General features: G+C 43.0%; 1 protein-coding gene across 1 annotated transcript in view; it reads left to right on the plus strand.

Annotated features, from left to right (window-relative positions):
- NPLOC4 (NPL4 homolog, ubiquitin recognition factor) overlaps positions 1-23,838 on the plus strand; it is a 1,702,928-nt gene that overhangs the window by 906,579 nt on the left and 772,511 nt on the right. Inside the window, exon 9 of the mRNA XM_044085045.1 lies at positions 21,710-21,796. Within this exon, the coding sequence (XP_043940980.1) occupies positions 21,710-21,796 (87 nt within the window). The remainder of the gene's footprint in view (positions 1-21,709; positions 21,797-23,838) is intronic.

Raw genomic sequence — 23,838 nt, forward strand, 5'->3', positions numbered from 1 at the left:
AGCTCCTCTAGGCGGAAAGTTAACCTTATTTTCAAAGAACTGGCACTACATAACAAAAGACAAGTGGATTTTACAAACCATAGATCAAGGTTACGGTTTCACTTCCACACTTTACCAGTCAAAGAGGAATGCCAAATCTACCTCCAAATCAAAAACAGAGGCTCTATGCCAGATAATGGAGTTAGCAAACATGAGAGCTGTGGAAAGAGTGCCAACAGCAGAACAAGGAAAGGGGTTCTACTCCAGACTATTCCTAGTTCCAAGAAAGGAAAAAGTTGGAGACCAATTCTCGACCTGTCCACCTTAAATACATACATCATTGTCCCAAAATTCAAAATGCTGACCCTACAGCAACTTCTTCCCATGCTGGGCAAGGAGTCTTGGCTGGTAACTCTAGATCTCAAGGAGGCATACCTGCACGTCCCCATCGACCAATCTGCAGAAGATACCTCAGATTTCTTGCAGGATCAGAGCACTATCAATTCTCAGCATTGCCTTTTGGCTTATCTACTGCCCAGAGTATTCACAAAATGCCTGGCATCAGTAATCGCCCATTGCAGACTACAGGGAATTCAAATTTACCCATACCTGGACGACTGCCTGCTACAAGGGGACAACAAAAGCAAGCTGACAACAGATTTACAAAGGGTCATTTACTTGCTACAAGGACTGGGATACACAGTCAATTTACAAAAGTCAAGGCTGATACCATCCCAAACAAGGACATTCTTGGGCGCCGAATTGGACACAGTACAACAAATGGCATTCCTCTCTACAGAAAAACAAAAGAACTTCCTCTTTACTTCTTGGCACTAACAAAACTGAACAAGTTAACAGCAAGAAAAGTTCTGCAGGCCTTGGGCTTCATGGCATCATGCATAATCTTGGTCCCATTTGCCAGACTACATATGAGGAAACTACAGTGGTACCTAAAGAATTTATGGTCCCAACACAGACACAGTCTAGAAACAGAAATCCCACTAATTCCATGCTTAAAACAGGAGTTCCTATGGTGGGCTCAGGCATGCCAGTCAAACCCAGGCCTACCCTTTCGCAGATGTCAACCAAGCCAGACCATCACAACAGACACTTCAGACCTTGGATGGGGGGCACACATGCTGGACAAATGCGTGCAAGGATTGTGGACACAGGATCAACTTCACCTGCACATCAATCTAAAAGAAATGCTGGCAGTAAAACTGGCAATCCAAAAGTTCAAACCATTTCTCAAAGAGGGCCAGTTGATGATAAGGACAGACAACACCACAGTCATGTGGTACATCAACAAACAGGGAGGCACTCATTCATACCCCCTATGCAGAATGACCTTGGAGCTGTGGACCCTGGCACTCAGCTACAACATTCAGTTACAAGCAATATTTGTACCGGGGAAAGACAATACTCTAGCAGACATATTAAGCAGAACCACTTCGGATGCCCACGAATGGAAGCTGCACCCGGACATCTTCAAGACCATCTCAAAGAAATGGGGATTGCCACAGATAGACCTATTCGCATCACCTCTCAATCACCAGCTCAAAAAATTCTGCACAAGGACATTCCACCCACTAGCATGGAAAGTGGACTCACTCTCCTTCAACTGGAAAGGCCTAACAGCATATGCATTCCCACCTCTTCCTTTGATACACAAGGTACTACTAAAAATCCAGGAAGAACGTCCAAGGATAATCCTGATAGCTCCAAACTGGCCAAGACAACACTGGTACCCACTACTGAAGAGCATGTCTCGGAACAAAATGTGGCCGATACCTCTGATGCCTTTGATGTTAACTCATAACAACTACAGCATCATACATCCAAACCTAAAAACGCTGCAACTGACTGCATGGAACATCACATAGCAGCAGCTAATCCAGAACTTTCCCAAAGAGTGAAAGACATTATTCTTGAAGCACGCAGACCTTCAACAAGAAGGAACTATGCTGGAAAATGGAAAAGGTTTGTCATTTGGAGTACGGAAAGAGGAAAAGATGTGTCAAACATAGATATGCCTAACATTCTGGAGTATCTGGCTGAACTTCTTCATTCAGGCCTGTCCTACTCCTCCATCAAGATACATGCATCAGCTATTTCAGCAGAATACAGCTTTGATCCACCTGTTTTTCGCACCCTTTGCTCAGGCAGTTCCTCAGAGGAATCAAGAATGTAAAACCTCCAAGGAAACCACCATTACCAGCTTGGGATTTAAACTTTGTGCTAGAAAAGTTGACACTATCACCCTTTGAACCAGCAGCAACAGCAGACCTACAACACCTGTCATGGAAAACTGCTTTCCTACTGGCAATTACTTCAGCAAGGAGGGTTTCAGAACTACAGGCCTTAATGGCAGTGCAACCCTTCCTAATCTTCCACCAAGATAGAGTATCCATGAGGACTAATCCTACATTTATGCCCAAGGTGGTATCCAGAGTGTCTTTAAACCAGGCAATCCACCTACCTACCTTCTTTCCCAACCCACAAAACAGAGGGAAAGAATACTGCATACCTTGGATGTACATAGACAGCTACGCTACTACTTGGACAGAACAAAAATAGCAGAAAGACTGACCAACTTTTGTAGCCTATGCAACAGGAAGGGAAGGAAAAGCTATTTCCAAACAGACAATCTCCAAATGGATAGGAAATTGCATACGATACTGTTACTCCTTCCATGGAAAACCAATTCCACAGAACATAAGACCTCATTCTACAAGGGCAACAGCCACTACCACAGCCTTCTTACGAGGAGTGGCAACCAAAGACATTATTGAGGCGGCTACTTGGACCTCCGTGCATACATTTGCCAAGCATTATAATTTGCCTCTATATTCCAGATCCCGAGCAGGGTTTGCCACTGCTGTACTGCAAGGGATCCTAAACACACCATAATCTACTTTTATCCTGCCTCCCTAGTTGGCTATGGTATTCTACCCACTTGTTATGACTGCAGATGCATCCATGAAGGACATAGTACAGTTTTGTACCTACCATAAATGTAGATGTCCGAACTGGATAGCATCTGCAGTCAGGATTACCCTCCCTCCTTCCCTCTGTGGTACTCCTAGGGTGTTTACCCTCCTAATAGCTAGCTGTTGGGGAGTCTTTATGGTGTATTTGTTTGTATATATGTACATATATGCTTATTGTTGTGTTTACCTCTATCTATTTGGAAACATTGGCATCTATCCAAATTTTTAGCCTGCAAGAGGGCTACTGGCATCTGGGGCAAGAAACACTGAGGAAAATGGCGTCGGCTGATGCTTTTATACCCGAAGACCAACAGAGATGACGTCGGGTGGAGTGCGACATCAGCGAGCGGACCCGGACTTTGGAATCCGGCCGACTGCAGGGCTGCCTGACGACAGGACAACCCACTTGTTATGACTGCAGATGCTATCCAGTTCGGACATCTACATTTATGGTAGGTACAAAACTGTACTTTCTATCTCCTCCAGTGGAATTTGTTTTAAGGGCATTGGGATCCATGGCGGCCCTGATCACCCTCAGTCCCACAGCTCTGTTGCACATGAGGGTGCTCCAGTGGACTCTGGCTGTCCAGTGGTTATTTCTAAATTTACCAGTGTCACATCCTGTTTGCCTGTTGCGAGCATGTACATATTCTCTTCTCTGGTGGATTCAGTCCTTGGATCTTCTTCGTGGTTGCCCATTTATTCTTCCCACCCCTCTGACTTGGATGCCTCCCTACTCGGGTGGGGGGGCACTGCTTGGCAAGGACTGTTCAAGGCACTTGGTCTTCCCTTGAGACCCAGTTACATTTCAGCAACCTGGAGATGAGGGTGGTGCTATTGGTGTTGCAAGCTCTTCATGCCCATCTTCCCCAAGATATGATTGCCATCCAGACAGACAAACATGTCTGTAGTCTGGTACATCAACAAACAGGAGGGAACCAGGTCTTACCACCTTTGTCATGAAGCCATGAGATTGTGGGAGTGGGCAATTTCCACTGAAAGTTTTCTGGTGACTACGCACATTCCGGGGAAGTCCAACATTCTAACGGACAGGCTCAGCAGGTCTATCCTGATGTCTTACGAGTGGTTTCTGAATCCTTCAGTAGTGAAATAGATCTTTTTAAAGTGGGGTCAACCTTGCTGCGATCTCTTCGCCTCTTCTTCCAATGCGAAGTTCAGCGAGTTTTTCGTTCTGATCCCCGCTTCTGGGGAGTCCCCCAGAGATGCTCTGGTTCATGCTTGGCCCTCCTGTCTTCTCTATGCTTATCTTCCATTTCCCCTGATTCCAGATTTCATTCAGAAAACTCAATGGCTGGGGAGCTCAGTCATTCTCATTGCCCCCTTTTGGCCTCGCCAAATATGGTTCCCTTCTCTGTGGTCTCATGTAGTGTGTCCTACCTGGATGTTGTATCCGGTACTGGATCTGCTTTCACATCCAGATCTGGCCATTCTGAAGCTCACCACTTGGCTGCTCCAGTTTCCATGATAGTTAGAACTCCTGGGCTATCTTCTCCAGTTAAGAAGATTTTGGTAGCGGCTCATAGATCTTCCACAAGGAGGATATATTCAAGTAAGTGGAAATGTTTCTCAATTTGGGCATCTCAACAGGATTTGGATCCCTTCACTGCTCTGATTCCTGGTATCTTGGAGTTTCTGGCAGGCATTTTTCAACAGGGTGCTAGTTTCTTTGTGGTTAAAGTTCAGCTGGCAGCTATTTCTAATTTCCACATGGGTTAATTCAGCTTCTCTAGTCTATTCTAAGCTCTGCAAAGCTTTTCTCAAGGGTACTTTTTTTAGGCCGCTGATCAAGGACCCTACACCCCTTTGGAACCTTACTTTGGTCCTTCAAGCCTTGGTTTCTTCCCCCTTTGAACCTGCTACTTCAGTGGATCTACAGTTCCTGTCTTGGAAGACAGACTTTCTGATTGCTATTACTTCAGCTAAAAGAGTGTCTGAGCTTCAGGCCTTATCGATTTAAGCCCCCTTACATGATCTTCCATAAAGACAGGGTATCTTTGCGCACTAATCCTTCTTTTCTGCTTAAAGTGGCCTCAGAATCTAAGATTAACCATGTTATCAATGTTCCTGTCTTCTTTCCAAACTCTCAAAATAAGGGAGGGTACAAATTGTACCTGCTGGATGTTCATAGACATTTATGTTTTTATCTTCCTCATGTCCGATCAACTTTTCGTTTCATATTTTAATCCCTTTTTAGGGAAACCTGTACCAATTGTCATCATAGCTCGTTGGATTTCTCAATGTATAATCTTAATGTATTCAGCCAAAGGAGTGTGTCCCCCAGGTCAAGTTAAGGTGCATTCTACTTAGGTCTATGGCTACTTCAGCTGCCTTTTTGTCCAGAGTCTCCTTGGATGACATTTGCTCTGCGGCTACTTGGGCATCTTCACATACTTTCATCTCCCATTACAAGTTGGATGATCTCTCCCGAAGTAGGGCATCCTTTACTGTATTACATAATATCCTTCCATGAGGGTCTCCCGGGTGTTTGGTAGCTGGGGACTCTGTCCCACAGGTTGAAGAGCAAATGAAGACAACAGTTTCAGATAAAGAAGGTATATACTCAGATTAACGTTCCATCTGAGTTGTTCTTCATTTGTCTTCAGCCATCGCTGTCTCCTTCCCCCTGCCTTATATGGGCTGTGTGGTGGTCTGGCTGGAAAAGACATGGCCCTTTCTTTGGCATAAATGGTCATTCCTTATCTTACCATCTGGGTTATTGTGCCAAGGGATAAGACGTTGGGTTGTGATGGGCAGCAAACTCTATCTGAAGGGAGGAAGGAGACAGGGAGTATTATGGGTAGTGAAGGAGCTTGGAGCTCAGATCAGATGCTGGAGAAATGCGGCCGAGTCGAATCCATCCTAGATCAGTGTCCCACAGGATGAAGACAAATGAAAAACAACTCAGATGGAACGTTATGGAGAGTACATAACGTCTTTTTCATCTTTATTCAAGGTCATTCCTATTTCCTTTAAATATTCATTCAGTTAAACCAACCTTCCCTCATGCATATTTTGTTCTTAGCAAATATATTGTCCAAGTATGTCTAAACTACTTGAAACACCACATCGTTTGTGGATCAAATATCGAGCATCTTTCATTTTAAAAGCTAATTCACTAAGCATTGCATTCATTATCACTGTAACCCCCTTGGGACATCCTTCTCTTGTATCCTACTTTGTGCATATTTCTTTACTCGGCAATCCATATATATATGTATATTATGCTGACACACATGCACACTGTGCTAATTCTACCACCTACTCCATACTTCTCTATAACATCTTATAAAGCATCATGTCCTGCTGTATCAAATGCCTTACTCGTATCAACTACCATAAGTTTAACATCCTCCCTTTTACTTCTCTTCAGTTTTTCTCACAGCCGATAACAATTCTTGACATTTTTTCCTTTGTATAACATGTATACTTTCTTCCTATTAGTCATCCTTTCTTCCATTCTTCCCTGTATTATTCTCAAAAATGTGTAATCTTTGTTTACTCTCCGGTCCAGCTGGTGAATCTGGGAATCTTGAGGCAATGTTACAACTGCCTGATGTACACAGACAACCCTCTCCTCCTCCCAACAAATTCCAACACATGTGAGAGATGCAACCATATAGCCAAACTGGAGGCTAAGCTCTCTCAACTCAGTACTGGCATAACCAGTCAGGAGGAGAAGGAAACCACACTCACTACAATTCCAGTCTCACATAGACCTACCACGACAGCAAACCAAACACATAATCACACAAAAACATACTCGAGGCTCTAAATAAAGATCTGCGAAGCAGCAGAGACCTCCAAAGCAGACACCCAAGCAGCCGCTACCCCAAAACAAAACACGTGCAACACATATCTCACAAAGCCAGTGTGCCAAACAGTCACAGCCCTTAAGACTAAACAACACACCTGATACACCTGTAATAGGTGACTCTATCGTCAGGCACACTGACGTCCCGCTCACCAGGCTGAACAAGGAGAGGGTCACGGTGAGCAGCCTGTCGGGCGCTAGGATCCGCCACATAACACAAGCACTCAGGTCACTCCAAGGCAAGTACAAATATGACTCAGTCATTGTCCATGCTGGTGTGAATGACCTGAGACGTACCTCCCTGGACTACATGAAAAGAGACATAAAGGAGCTCTCTGAGCATGTAGCCCAGGCCGGTATGACCCTGACCTTGAGTAACATCTTACCTCACCAAGAATGATGCCACAATATGAAGACAAGATGATCAATTTCAACAATTGGCTTAAGTACTGGTGTCATTCAAAGGGGATCCAATGCCTGTCAGCTTGGGATGATATGCTCGACAAGCCACGATGCTTCGCTAGGGACGGCTTGCACCCGTCACCCCTGGGCTTTCGAATATTGGCAAAGGCTCTTGCTACCCCCATAGTGCCTTTTTTAGGCAAGGCTCAAAAGACAAATCCACCTCCATAGGTATCACAAGGGATAAGAAACTAAGAGTAATGCTACTCAACGCCAGAAGTCTAAACCTCAAGATGCACGCACTCGAAACTCTCCTTAGCATGGAGAACATCGATATCTGTGCAGTAACAGAAACCTGGTTCAGGGCTCCCGAGAGCACCCCAGCACTACCAGGTTATACCTCATACCATGCTTTTCGGCCCCAAAACTTGGACCGAACCACAAAAGGAGGGGGAGTATCGATATTCATCAAAGATACCCACACCTCCAGGTTGGTGGCAAAGCACGAAGCATCAGAGACTATCCATGTGCAACTAACAGTGGGTAAAACTGCCTTCCAGTTTATAGCCTGCTACAGACCACCCTCCCAAACCCAGGAACCCCACTCGGCCTTCCTGAGAACAAAGGAACAACTTGTTACCACTCCCACAAGAGGGGAAAACATACTGGACCTGATCATCACCAACATGGGGACTCTATGCTCCAGACCAGAAGTGTATCCCTCACTGGTAAGATCAGACCATAAACTAATCTCACTGGATATTCACATCCCGACCCCACCCCCTGCCCAGAAAACCACAGTGAAAAACTTCTCTAAAGCAAATTTTACACTCCTCAAAACTGAGGTAGAATCCTTCAAAGCCCCCGGGTCTGTGGAAAATACGGCCCAGACCGCAGAATCCTTTATAAACGCATTCTATGAACACCTTCAGGAATGCATGGATCATGCGATCCCAAATAAAACCAAGACCCAATCCTCCAAAGGCAGACGTCCTGTCTGGTGGACCCCAGCCATAAACAAACTATACAATAGAAGGAGGAAGCTACTAAATGATCAAGCAAAGTCCCAAAAAGGGAAGGCATCATTGATCAGTATTAGCAAAAAACTACGGGCACACATAAAATTGTCTAAGGCCAGCTTCGAGAGATAAATTGCACAGGACACTAAGGATAATCACAAGGCTTTCTTTAGTTATGTTAGGAACCTGGGTGGCAATTCCCAGATATGCTCAGAATTAGTCCAAAATGACAAAAAATACACCGAACCCACAGACATTGCCAACATCCTAGCTGACAGGTTCAGCGCAAACTCCCCTCCCCACCAAAGGGCAAATATCTATCCCAGCAGAGTGCTGCCCCTGACATGTCAGATGCTCAGGTAAGAGCCGCCCTCTCCAAAGCAAAAAACACAGCATCAATGGGACCAGATGGTGTCCCGGGCTGCGTCCTACATGAACTCCAAGAAGAGCTAAACCCAAACATAAAACTACTGTTCAATCTCAGCCTTACTACAGGATATGTGCCGAAAGAGTGGCGTACAGCAACAGTGGTCCCTCTCCATAAAGGTGGTGCCTCAACGGATCCTGGAAACTATCACCCCATAAGCCTGACTAGCTTGGTCTGCAAAGCTATGGAAAGGATCATCATGGACCTCATAAATAAAGATATTGGGGACCCACAAACACTGGATCCTACCCAGTTCGGCTTTGTTAAAGGCAGATCCTGCCTCTTAAACCTGGTTGATTTCTTTGAAACAGTCACCAAGGCCATTGAGGGGAAGGTGGTCCACAGAGCCTACCTGGACCTCGCAAAAGCCTTCGATACAATACCCCACTCGGGCATTATAGATAAGCTCACCAGCTTAAATATAAACCCCTATGTCACTAGATGGATTGCAAACTGGCTCAAGGACAGAACCCACATGGTTAGAATTGCTGGAGCCATGTCAGACTCCAAACCAGTTACAAGTGGTGTCCCACAAGGCTCAGTCCTGGGACCTCTCTTGTTCGGTATATATTTCTCGGAGGTACAGGCCAACACAGAAGGACTGTGGCTGACCAAGTTCGCAGATGACTGCAAACTGGGCGCCATAATCGACTCTCCAGCCGACACAAGCATCCTCCAAAAGGGCCTCATAGAAACAGACAACTGGTGCCAGAGCCATGGCCTCAAGCTAAATGCCAAAAGTGTATAGTCATCCCCTTTGGCAAAAACAAAGTGCCCACAAATTACCACATAGGTGGAAATCCATTAAGTACAGAAGAAGTAATTAGGGACCTGGGGACCCAAGTTGATAGCAATCTCTCATTTGACAACCACGTGGCCAAAGTGGTTAGAAAAACATTTTATATAGCCCACCTAATCATGAAGGGATTCACATCTAGATCAGGGAGGTCATCGTGCCTCTTTACTCATCCCTCATCAGGCCCATAATGGAGTACAATGCCCCTTTTGGGATGTACCTTACCAGACACCTGCAGCAACTGGAAAGACCCCAAAAGTACCTCACCAAGAGGATCAAAGGGCTCAAACAGATGCCATATGCTGCCCGGTTAAAGAAACTCCAGCTCTACTCAGTGGCATACCGCCTGTTCAGAGGCGATCTGTGCCTGACGTATAAAGCCATGTCCAACCCGGAATTAATGGACATGCTGCACCTCAGAAAATCCAAATCCCATCGAGCTACGCGCTCGAGAGACTTGAACCTCAGCACTGAAATAAATAGGACATGCTGGAGGGACAGATTCATAACCCAGAGGCTCCCTTCACTCTGGAATAAAATCCCAGTCCAGGTTAGGCAGAGTCCCTCATTGACTCTCTTCAAGAGGAATCTTGATGAGTGGACGGGAGATGGTAGGTTTACCCCGGGTATCACTTCTTTGTCACTGTTAGACAGAGGCACAGTATACTAACCTCGAAAAAGGGCATAGCAAAATAAATTTAAAATGGGTGGCGAAAGCCAAACACATTCTGGCTAGGCTTATAAATGCCCTAGGGCAGATAGCCTAGTATGAACCTATGTCTCCAATTTTTTACTTCAGTCTTCTCATCTTTCTTCCATATAAATTGCAATATCCCACTACATAACTCTTCATAAACAAACCTTTATTTTAGCCATTCATTCAGTACATTTACAAAATGCTCTGTGTGACAGTCAATTTCTTGTAGACATACCCTGAATCATCTGGGACTGACACTGAATCAGCATTTATTTTCCTAAGTACTCGATCCATTTCACTAATAATTTCTTTGTCAAATTCTTCCTCATCTCATTCTGGATTTTCTCTTATTTCCCTTATTTTTACTCTTGTTCATATTTTCTACATGTACTACAGTACTTATAATTTCCTCTTATTACCTCTTCTTTTACATTTTTCATTTTCTGTCATACTAATCTCCTCCTCACTATTTTACTCAGTTATGCAGATACCTCCTCCCTTGTAAATGGTATATATCTACATGAATCCCTATCATATGCTAGAAACCTCATTTGACTGAAACCATAAGACTGAAATTTCAAGAGACTGAAAAGTCACTTGACTGAAACCCATAAGACTGAATTTCAACATACTAAATTGTAAACTAGACCATATAAAACCAGACTAGGTGAGGGGGCTATGCCCCCCACACCCCCTAACTATATATACTAACTCCAGGATCGCACTACAGTGGGAAAATGGCATATACTGTTGACTTACCTTACAGTAGTCTACATGCTGCCACTACTGTGCCCTTTTCCCCACTGTACTGCGATCCTGGAATTAGTATATATATTTGGGGGAGCACAGCACCCCACATTGGGGGGTGTGGGAGGTGTAGCCCCCTTCCTAGTCTGGTTTTATATGGTCCATTTTAAAATTTAGTATGTTGAAATTCAGTCTTATGGGTTTCAGTCGAGTGACTTTTTAGTCTTTTAAAATTTCAGTCTTTTGGTCTCAATCAAATGCGATTCAGTCAAATGAGGTTTCTATCATATGATAGGGATCCATCTACCTATACAGTAATGCCTTGATTTTTTTCCCTCAGTTTATTTTGTATACATTTTCCATGTTATAATACTCTGTTTTCTGTAAATTCTCCAATATATTTCTATACATTGTCTAAAACTTGATTTTCTCCTCTTTTCATACATCACCCTGCCATTAAAAAAGCTATTTTTATACTTTTTAATTCAATCCAGCATGCAGACCAGTTTTCTTCCATAACTGCAGTACTTCCCACTTTGCAGTTTCATCCCGTGATTTCTCGTTTATTCTTTCTATCCCCTTTCCTATTTTAATATACTCCCTTTCTTACATCACTTCCATCCATATTGCTAAGTGGTCTGAAAAACCTGCAAAGAACTGTATCACTATCTGCTATCCCCAAGCTTTCTGATAATACAGAAGTAATCGGTTTCAGATACAAGTTCCCTCTTCTATAAGTCCATAGACTCTTGTTCCACGCAGATAATTTACTTTATTTTATCATTTACTGAATTTTTTGCATCCCTTCCTTCACATCTTCTGCTTAAATCACAATTAAAGCCCCCATAATTATAAATTCCATGTTAACTGCCCCATAGAATCTGTTTAGACTCTTCCCTTGTTGGTTATATATGGATATAATGCTGTAATTCTATACAACATTCTCTCCACATAAACAGCAGTTAGCTTTCCCATCATTTTCAGTGTTACATCTAGTATTTCACTGCCTCTTTTACATAACACAGCCACTCCAGAATAACGTTCACTTCCTAAGTTCCATATTGTGTTATATTTCCACTTCACAATTTTTCTGTTTGCAGTCTTTCTTCACTTGTAAGGAATCTTACATCCTCTAACAGAGTAACATCCATATCACATTTAGCACACCATTCTGGTATTCCTATCCTTCTTACAGTGGTTAATAATACTGTTCACATTTACTAAAAGTACTCTAAAATTATTGCTTTTCCTTATTTTTAAATTGTCATTTTCTTGTTTTCACTCTTCCCCCAATTGAATATTTTTCTTGGGTTTGCCTTGATCCCTAGAATCAGACATTTCACTGACTAGAACTTAAAAAAAAATAGTAGTATCAATCCCTTTCCTTTTCTTTATTTTTCCCCTCCATATCTCTTCTACAGATCTGATGACTTTTTCATCCATTCCTCAACCAGTGGGTCTCAGATCCGACCTCGGCCACTTCTGTAGTCTTTGGCTGTATAGCTTGAGCCCCTCCCCTTATCCTTAATCCTCCTTTTTAGCTTGAATTACCTCAGATCTCATTTGCCGTTTCAGCATATGGACACTGTCTACTGAAGGATGAGTGTTAGCTTTTAGATTAGTGTTTTTTGTGATCTTGAATAGCTTTCTTAGACTATCCTATTTTTCTTACCTCACCTGTTTATATATATATATATATATATATATATATATATATATATATATATATACATTTTTTTTTAAAGGTTACTGTTAAATTGCTTCTGCTGTCTTCAGGCCACTTGGTTTGCTTGTTTTACAGTTGGGTCTTAACCGTGGTCTTTGTAGTGCTGCCTGTTGTGGATACATCTTTTGTACCATTGTTAATACTCACTGTTGTACTATTTTGGTATTCTACTTTCTGCCTTCTTTTTTGACTGTATTTTTTCAGTATGGCCAACAAACTTACTAGTTTAAAAAAAATGTTTTTCCTATGGGTGAGCATAAGATGCCCAATGAAGTCTGTCCAGGGCAGGCTGGTTCTAGAACAAGCTGGTGTTGAAAGGGTTGCTATCTTTAACTTTTTCCTCTTCCTTATCAGGACCTTCCCCTTTTTCTAGAAAATCTTCTCTGAAGAAAAAGGGGAATTTGTCTATTCAAGGCAAGGAGTCTAGGAAGCGAGCCCCTGATCATTCTCCTTCCTTCGTTTTGGGTTCGGCTCCACCTCAAAAAAGTTTCCAAACCATTGGATCTGTCTGGGTCCTCAGATCAGTTAAGAGCCAAATGTAAATCTGAGGTCCACCGCTCCTCTAGTTTCACTCCAGAGCTGACACCTACTAGAAATCCAGTCTTCTTTCTTACAGGAGACGCCTCAAAGGCTTCCAGACTACCCTTAACCTCTTTATCCCTTAGGCCAACTGGAGCCTAACTGAAGCGGATGTGGACAAGATGATGAGGAAGTTTCTATGGGGCCCAGATTGAGTTGGGCAGTTTTACATTCTCAGTCTGTCAACAGACTCGTGAGCCTACCCACCAGCTTGGACCCAACTGTTGACTCCTACTCAGATCCAACCCTTGGTTTTAGAGCCATCAGACCCTGGAGCTCAGAGTTTGTTTCAGATCTGAAGGCCTGGCCTTTGTCAAGTCAATGCTGGCTGTCTCAGAACTAGAGGGATCTCTGAGCTGTAGCTTCTGTGCCAGATTTGGGGAGGGTTGTAGTCATCTCTGCTCTCAGAGCCATCCCTTCCTCTTGGTGCCTCGGCATTGGACAGCTCAGCTTTGACCTCTGAATTGAGACAAGATCATGGTGATGCTCTGAGCTGTCCTGAGCAGGTGTCTTTGACTCCTGCCAGGTCAGCCTTTGCTTCTCCCATGGCTTCTGCCTTTAAGGTAGTGGAGAGAGCATTTTCCACCACTGTGGACAAGGCATTACTTGCCCCCTTTGGATCCACCCCTCTACAACTGTCTGCTTTGTTCTCAGAGTCTCATTATCCTGTCCCATCAGGGCAGCTGGTCCATTGTAGCTTGTAGATGGTCCTCATTCAAGACTGTGCTCACACTTCCAAGTCCTCCCTGGAGTATCTCACCAGGGAACAGCCTCAGAAGTGTATGTGCAAAAGGAGGCACTTAGAATTCCCCACAGTATTCTTTGACAGGAGTCCTTGACAGAAGACACTGACTTTGATGGAAGGGGAAGGGTCCCCAGATCACCCCTTGAAGAAGTCACTTTCGGGGAACATTTGCGACAGAAAGGTGACTGGTCTACCGACCCCCCCTTCTTCCCAGGCTGAGTTGGTGTTTTTCAAGGCTATCACAGCCAGCCCAATCATGTCCTGGTTAGTCCCCCTGGCAGGATGGTGGACCTCATCTCCTGCTGGGTTTGAAAGGATCCAGATGTCACAGAGCCTGTTCAGAAGGCCAAGTACCTTATTGCACCCAGGGATCAAGCCTATTGGAACAAGGGTCCCCCAGTAGATGCTATGGTGGTAGCAGCAGCCACCAAGAAAGACCTTGCTGAACAGAGTTCTTCTGTCCATCCCTTGAGCAGTGTGTCCAGGGCTTTGAACAGGTTTGGGAAGTGTGTTTATGTATCAGTGACCTTTGCGCACAGGTCTTGGAACTATTTAGCGCACACAAGATTTCAAAGGGACTTGGTTAAGGAGTTTTCCAGTGCTGTCGCGGGGGTCCATGTTTGTCGAGGACAAGAAGACCATTTCTTCGCAATTGGCCACCCTACAGTCTTTGTTGAATGCTTCTGGGGCTGATTTGTCTGCCTTGGAGGGAGTTTTGAGACCCACGGGTTCAGGAATGTGAGATTGCAGGCCTGTATGTGCTGCTTTGAATTTGCACAGCCTTTCAAGTCATCATTCATCAATGCTTCCATTGGATCCACCTTATTTGGTGAAAAAAAAAACCCCCTATCCAGGAGTGAACAAGATGGGAAGACATTGTGTTGCAGGAATACATTTCTCTACCCTTCAAAGGACCTTTTCATAAAACTAAAGAGGGGGTAGGAAGATGTGGATGTTCTTCGTGTTTCACTGTTGCAGTCATCACATTTGGGTTATCTGCTTGCAGTAGCCCTCAGTCGGCCTGATTATCGAAGTCTTGGGTCCTGTGTCAGTTGCTGTCTCATCTTCCATGATGTTAGGTAGTCAGGGGTATAAGGCATGCAGCCAACACCATTACATCAGTCTTTCTTGCCGTGCAGTGCCCGAAGCAGAAGCAGTTTGCAAGTGCCGGTCGGCCGACTCCTGAAATTTTCGTTTTCGAGTTTCAGAACCGAAGTCTTCATCTATAGCTAAGTAACCCCATTGGGGAAACATTTTCTTGCTCTAAACAAAGGCCAGTAAAAGTCAATAATTGTATTTCTTGTGGAAAGCAAATACCTCATAAAGATTTTCATTCGTACTGTATTCCTTGCCTAGGCCCTGACCATGACGTACCTCGCTGTCGGTTTTGTGCCTTATTTAAACAATTAACTATTCGTCTGTATATTTACGCGTCTAAATATGTTGGTACTTGGTTCAATTATCCAGATAGGTCTTCGGTAAGCCGCCCGACTACCGACATTCCGAAAAAACACAAAGATAAAGACAGAGACAGGCCGCCTAGGTCCAAAGCTGCCAATGACGCTTCTCCGAAGCTAGTCGCCAGTTCACCAGTACTCCATGAGATGCTTTCGCAGCCCCTGATACCCGCTATTTCAGATTCGCAGGCCTCTACTGAAACCTATTCGGAGTCCGGTATGCTGCGAGATGCTTCAACTGTGGAACCTGCGGATGTCTCTACCTTGGATGGGTCCGGAGCCGCTGTACAGGCACCGGCTTCTGAGGGTGTGTATTCAGGCCTACTGACTTCCATATTAAACCAACGCCATCTTCTTCTTCAAGGCCTAAAATTCGAACCATGCCTAGAAAACAGACGCCCAGACCACATGGTCAGGCCTGTCTGCCTAAAAAACAAATGATAAGAATGGCTGAAGACCTTATTACTTTAATCAGGGGAAGCCAGCCTTCCCCCTCCAAGAGATCTAGGACTGAATTTGCTTATGATACTTCTGATCAGGATTCTGAAATTTCTGTTTCCTCTGATGACCAGGATTTACCCTTGTCTACTTATGAGGACTCTGATGCAGAGGACTCTAGTCCCTCTGCTTCCCCTCCAGAGGATTCTTCTTTTGGTGAAACCTTGCACACTCTAAGGGAGCATTTTCGCTGGGAAAGCCAGAATTTTTCTGATTCAAAAAAGAGGCTTAGGGATTTCTTACTCCTGCCTCAACACAGGCCTTTAGCTATCCCCCCTGTACTGGACATTGTTGATTATGCCTTTTCGGAATCTAATTTGGCCCCTGATTCTTTGCCTCCTGCTCCCAGAAAACCTGATAAATGTTACAGGGTTCCTGATTCTCACAAGTTTCTTTTTAAAAACCCTACTGCAGATTTTGAGACCATTTCACAGGGAACCAAGGCCATTAAGGCTACTACTGCCAAAAATCCTACCCATCTGATAGAGATTCTAGGGCGCCGGATAGATGGGGTAAGAAGGTGTACACTTCTGCAACCTTGGCCATTAGGGCCTTAAACTGTCAGTTTCATATGTTAAAGTATCAACAACATGTTATTGGATTGCTTAAACAGAAAATCATGTTGATTCTTGACTGTGCTGAAAATAAGGATTTACAGGATTTAATGCATTCTGCTGAACAGGTTGGAAAACTTACTTTGCAATGTGGATTTGATTCATTAGAGGCCTCTTGCAGGGCTGCTGTCACTGGGTCTGTACTCAGAAGGCATGCTTGGCTTAAGGAGCAATCTTTGCCTGACCATGTTAAAGCTAAACTGTTGGATGCTCCCTTAAATCAGGACCGCCTGTTTGGCAGCAAAGCTGAGGAAGTTCTTAAAAAGGTGGAAGATAAAGCTAAGTCTATGCAGACTGTTGAAGGCTGAACCTTTAAGAAATCTTTAAGATTTAGTAGGCATTGGCCCTCTAAGAATTGGTCCTTTCCGGCCCCTTCCAGGTCTTCTCAATCCAAACCCAGACACAGCAGAAACCCCAGGTTTCAGTCCCAGGGGACGCCCAAGACTAAGCAGTGGGGGGCTTCCGCATCCAAATCTGGGAGTAGTAAGACTCCCCCTGTGGAAAACTGTCTCAATGACTTACTTTTAAAACTTCCAAGCACTTCTCAACTGAATGCTCCTTTAGGCAGAAAGATTTGTCTGCAGGCTAAAAACTGGGAACTCATTACCCAGGACAAATGGGTTTTAAATATAGTGTCCCAAGGATACAGATTTCACTTCTACACGTTACCACTTACCAACACCAAGCTGGTGGCCAGATCTACCCCCAAATCAGTGGACAGAGGCCCAAAAGCAAGTACTTTCTCTCTCAAGCATGAGGGCTATTCATTTGGTACCAGAAAAGGAAAAGGGACAAGGTTTCTATTCAAGACTTTTTCTGGTACCCAGGTTGTCAGCACTAGATTTAAAAGAAGCATACCTGCACATCCCTATCAGGGAATCTTGCAGAAGATACCTACGCTTCAAAGCAGGCCACATGCACTATCAGTTCTCTGCACTGCCCTTTGGCTTATCTACTGCACCCAGTGTATTCACAAAGTGCATAGCTCCAGTCATTGCATTTTGCAGACAAAGAAGTATTCAAATATATATATTTTATACTAAGAGTAATACATTTATTTTTACCCATGTTTATGGGGTACAAGAGTGTGTTCCTTATCCCTATGCTAAAACCAACTTAAACATTTATAAAATTTTATGAATTTTCACCACAAGATGGTGCAGTTTACAATCTTTTAACACATCACAGTATTCAAAGTCACTTTAAAACCTGTATCAATTTTAAGTTATACATTTTTTAAATTTTTATATGTTTTTTTATAACATAACAACAACTTATGTGCTTCTAATGTATTACTTACTATTCGTAAGTGATTTTAGCAATATGTGCAACTTTATAGTATGTGATTTCTCCCCTGTCATATTTTAATACTGTTCAAATTATTTATTCATTTAATTAATTGTATTTAATTGGTTGGAAGAAATGATTGGACACTCTTTAACAACACATGTTGGATGGACTTGTTAGGGCTATTTTCTTCTGAGGAAGTTCATTGACGAAAACGTAAAGGATATTTGTTGCGGCGTTATTTTGTGTGGAGTTGTTTTTTACCTTCCATGTTTGGTGTGGATTAAAGACTGAAAAATACAGCTGCTGGATTCACTGTGCCTTTCTTTTATTTATTAGTTTATTGGTTTTGGCACAGAGACCACTCATTGTGTTTAAGTATTTAAATATACCCATACCTGGACAATTGTCTAATTCAGGCAGAAAGCCAGGACATACTTTTGAATCATCTGGCCTTTGTACAAAGGGTGCTGACTTGTCTGGGGTACATCATAAACGAAATGAAATCACACCTGGTACCCTGTCAACAAATTGTATTCCTGAGAGCAAGGTTGAATACAACTTCCCAGATGGCTTTGCTCATGCCAGAGAAACGGATTCATTTGACAACCTACTTCAAATTAGTGGCCACAAAATCCCTGCTATCTGCAAGGCAAATACTGCAAGCCTTGGGGTTCATGGCCTCCTGCACTCTTCTAATTCCATATGCAAGACTGCATATGAGGAAACTAGAATAGGATCTAAAAAGCCTATGGTGTCAACATTCTCAGGACCTAGAAGCAATGATTTCTATCATAGTTTGCCTACGCCTAGAGTTCCTTTGGTGGGCAGAGGCCTGCCACCAAAACAAGGGAATACCATTCACACTACCCCCTGCCGCTAAAACCCTAACAACAGACGCATTAGACTATGCATGGGGGGCTCACCTGACAGGGAAGTGCATTCAGGGCAAATGGAACCCAAGTCTAATGCACCTGCATATTTATCAAAAAGAAGTGTTAGCTGTACATAATGGTCTGACAGCCTTCAAGGACCACATTCTTCCAGGACAACTAATGATAAAGACGGACAACACCAATGTCATGTGATACATAAACAAGCAGGGGGTTACACATTCTTACCCTCTCTGCAGACTAGCCATGGCATTGTGGAACACATCCTTGAGCTACCAAGTGAATATACAAGCTCAATTCCTGCCAGGAAAACTAAATACACTGGCAGATGGACTAAGCAGAAACCTCATGGACCCACACGAGTGGAAACTGGAACCAAGGATTTTCAACATGTTGACAAGCAAATGGGGGAGCCCAGATATAGACCTCTTTGCCTCCCCCCAGAACCATCAATTGGACAAATTTTGCACAAGGATTCCCACAAACAAGCTTGGAAAGTGGATGCTCAGTTTATGCCTTTCCTCCTCTGCTCTCCAAAGTACTACTAAAGATCAAACAGGACAAGCCAAGGATGATTTTGATTGCACCAGACTGGTACCCCCTCTTGTGCAGTGTGTCACGGTTGGCCCCATGGCACCTGCCTCAGAATCCTTCCCTGTTGTCTCAGCATGAGAACCAGATTCTGCACCCACAGCTTCAAACACTAAACCTAGCAGCCTGGCTAATTACCTAATCTCTCCTTTACCAATCCTCAGTAAGTCAGTGATGGATATCATTTTAGAGGTAAGGAGGCCTAGTACTAGAAAATCTTATGCTGCAAAATGGAAAATATTCTGTGCCTAGAACCAATCTCAAGGGATGAGCACAGCAGTGCCCAATTTACCTCAGATTTTACAATACTTAACTGAGATGCTTCACAAGGGCTTGTCCTTTTCCTCCATCAAAATTCATGCCTCAGCCATTTCAGCTCAGAACCTCCCCACTTCTCTCACCCACTGCTCAAGCAGTTCCTTGGAGAGGCCAAACATTTAAGGCCACCCAGGAGAGCTCCAACTCCAGCCTTAACTTTGTCTTGGAGAAACTCACTCTTCTCCTTTCGAGCCAGCTGCTACTGCAGATTTAAAATTCCTTTCTTGGAAAACAGCATTCCTTTTAGCAATCACTTCAGCAAGAAGGGTTTCTGAATTACAGGCCCTTATGGCAGTAGAGCCTTTCATCATCTATCATGCAGACAGGGTGTCCCTCAGAACCAATCCCTCCTTCATGCCCAAGGTGGTATCCAGTGTGGCTCTTAATCAGTCCATTCATTTGCCAGCCTTCTTTCCTAATCCACAGAACAAAGGGCAACGGATACTGCACTCTTTAGATGTGCACAGACAACTTAGATTCTACTTGGACAGGACTAAACCTCAAAGGAAATCTGAACAACTGCTGGTGGCATTTGCTGCAGGGATAGAGGGGAAGGCTATTTCAAAGCAAACCATTTCTAAATGGATAGGCTATTGCATTCATTTATGCTGTAAGCACCATGGAAAACCTATCCCATAGGGCATCAGACCCCATTCAACCAGGGCTGCATCTACCTGTACAGCCTTTCTCAGAGGCATCCCTATCAGGGACATCCTAGAAGCTGCAACCCAGAGTTCTGTACATACTTTCACCAAGCATTATCATTTGCCAGTTTTCTCTAAATCCAGAGCTGGCTTTGCCACTGCAGTCTTGCAGGGCCTTATAGCTGGTCCTAATGCTATTTAAAATCCTCCTCCCAACCTCAGCTTTGGGAATCTACCCACATGTAATGACTGCAACAGTGAAACATGAAGAACGTAGTACAGTTGTGTACACTTACCATAAATGTAGATGTTGTATTCACTGTTGCAGTCCTGGTTACCCTCCCTCCAGCCCCTTGACTTTTGGCTATAGTTCCAGTCTCCTTTACTATGCTTAAAAGCTTTTTGGTGCGTTTGCATTTTTGTTGGAGATATAACTTTGTATACATATATATATATATATATATATATATATATATATATATATATATATATATATATTTAATTGTTTCCCATTAGGGGGGCACCTGACATCTAGGGCAAGAAAAATCTTATGTAATTGTGTCGGCTGCATGTTTTATAGCCTGATGACCTGACGTCACCGAAGAAGAGACAGCAACCGACGCAGGACCCAAGACTTTGTTAATCAGGCTGACTGAGGGCTACTGCAAGCAGATAACCCAAATGTAATGACTGCAACACTGAATAGACTCCTAACATCTACATTTATGGTAAGTGTACACAACTGTACTTTCCCCGATGACCTGGTCAAATTTCTCCTGTTAGTATAAATAGTACCTTGGGTCCGTCTTGAAAAGAGGCCACTAACTTAGGACTAACCCACTCAACAAAGGATAAGTAACTAAAAACAAATAAATTACTTGGCTCCTGCGCTATAAGTGATGTGAAAGTTGCAGTCGGGATTTCACTGTTTTTCCTTATCTCACACAAGTGTTAGTGTGCATTTTGTTCCTCTACAGAGGTTGCTTTCAGATTATCCTTCGTTCCTCCTTGGTCTATTTTTCCTGACTAGTTTTTGCGTACTGCATTAGTTGTAAAATATGCTTACTGTTTCTACTGCTGCTTTGATAAATCTTCACTCTAGTTACAGTTTGCTATGTGCTGTTCTAACAGTCCATTTTTTTCCCCCTGAAGAAAACTACTTGAGCCGCCACTAATTGTATTAAGAAAGAAATGTCTCCAAATTTAGTATTCTAATGCTGAATATTTTCACTGCTAGTCTGATGTGCTTCTTATATACATCTTAATAGTTGATAATACGGGAAGTGCTGTTACTCATTCAGGAAATGGCTGCAAAGATCATCTGTTGTAGACCCTGTTTAACTTGCTCTCTTTACTGTCAGTAGCTAACAAGAAGGAACAGCTGCAGAAACTTCAGGCATTGTTTGACTTTTAGTGGCTTACTTGCATTGTATTTGGTAAAAGTTAATTTTGTTTGTTTTTTGTCTAGGTAGCAACGCCAAACAGCCTTGAACTTCTAGATGACCCAAAAGCACACATCGTTGATGAAATTTCTGCAAAACTTGGACTGAGAAAGGTAATAAGGTGCAAATTAAAACAAGGCAAAGGAGAGGATGGGATAATTGGGATGTTACTGGCAATAAGCTGGTATTGCCATTGGCATTTTATGTGAACTGCATATTGCTAAAGAAGTCATGTTGGCTACCAGAGCAGGAAGTGCCCACATTGGATCTTAGTCCTGTTGGATGCAAATATTGAGATGTAGAAGACCAGTGAGTTGAATGCTTGTATTGCAGTATGTATTGATTACAGTATAACTTAAAAAATGAACTATTGAATATTCGACATTTGAGTGAGATGCGGAGTATGCTCCAAATGAAATTAACATAAGCCAAGACAAATGGCGCAGAAAATTGTACAATTTGTACATTTTAACTTTCATCTCATTCACTTGACACTCGAATGAAGACCAAAGATATCAGCATTTAGTTAAAGACAAAATCCCGACAGTGATTAAAGAATATTTATTACCAGGTTTCCGTACGAACATATGAACTTGGAAGCAGAGTAAAGGAGAGTAGAATTTCTACATTAGACTGCCTATCCAGTGCCATTGCTGAATGTGCTTGTCAGTATGTTGTCAGTATAAATGTGGATTTGCTTTCTTCCTCCAGTTTTTCTTGCTGTGCTTACATCTGTTAATGAGTGCTTCTGCTGTATCTCAAGTTACGTTTCTGCCGTCATAGCTTAAGTTTGCCTTTATTCTCAGACTTTTGACAAAATATTTTAAAATATTTGTGTTCTTAACTATGTTATCCTGCCTCCTCCATTCCATTAATTTTGTTTTGTGTGTTGTCTCCTGGGAGGACCACAATTAACATAGAGCTGACCCCTGAGGGTTTTAATTTGAGGTTATTTTAGGCTAAGTTAAAAGGGTAACCTTTTCAAAGTGTACAGATTTAGTAGAGCCACTTTTGTGAAAGCTGTCAGACTGTGTTAAAGGTTTAAGTAAGGGACTGGGAGTGAAGAAAAAGGAGAAACAAATTGCTAAAAATGTTAAAAGTATTTTAAAATTATGTGATAAAAAAATTTGATAAATGACCGTTTAAAAGCAAGTCCAGAAAGGTATCGAGCCTTCTGGAAAGATTATTAGGAATGTAGCTATTGAAAAGACTTCAGTTTTTGTAGTAACTTCCAACAAAAATACTGATCTTATTAAGGTGCCATTTGCAGTTGGTGGCTGAATGCTTGGGTATTCTTTTCTGTGCCATGTCAGTGAGTAGTTGTATCAAATCTTAAGCTCACACACTTAGATTGTATGCACCCATCTTTCCTATGATAGGGCATCCATCCACTGTATGATAAGGAGTGTACTCAGTCTGTAGTCAGTTCTTTGTGGCTGTTGATACAGTTTTGATGTTTTCTTAATGTGCTGATTTAGAAAGTTTGTGTTTTAAATGTATGTGACTACAGGTACAGTTTGAATGTAATTGGACAGTAACTCCAATACGCTCCTTTTTTGCTTGGTAACATTGCACAGTGTCTGCTGCAATGGAAATGACCAGTGATTAATTTCTTTGATTTGTCAGCACTTGAGAGAAACGTTGGAGGCATACGTCACTGTGCAGTGATTGGAAGTGAGAGAGAGACAGAACATCCATGTAAAGGACTTGCAGGAGGGTGTCTCGGATAAATTTAGGATTCTGCCTGGGGTGCCCTAAGAAAGGGAGGATGATGCTGAGACTTTGGTCATGATTAGGCTTTGAACAAGTGTTCTGCAATACCACTGGCTTCTGCTGCTTCATATGTGGGCACCCACTTGAAGGTGATGATGATTCCTTCCCACTGTCAGCATCTCTTGGCGCATATTTTGAGAGGGAGTCCTTGGGACTGATACTGCCCTCCTGTTCTTGTGCTTGAGGTGATAGATGTTCTGTCGTATGTACAGCTGTTTGTCTCTCCCTTTGGAGTAGCTGTCTCAGTCTGAACCCAAAATCCATGTGATTGACTTCTTTTATAATCCCTTGCTCAGTCATTGAAGGTCAAGACTGTACCATGTGATTCTATTTTGCCCAGTTAAGAGCCTTTAGTTATTTCTTGCTAAACAGTGAACTTTTT

This window comes from Protopterus annectens, chromosome 10.part0 (genome assembly GCF_019279795.1).
Source record: "Protopterus annectens isolate FY-2018-M chromosome 10.part0, PAN1.0, whole genome shotgun sequence".
Classification (NCBI taxonomy): Eukaryota; Metazoa; Chordata; order Ceratodontiformes; family Protopteridae; genus Protopterus; species Protopterus annectens.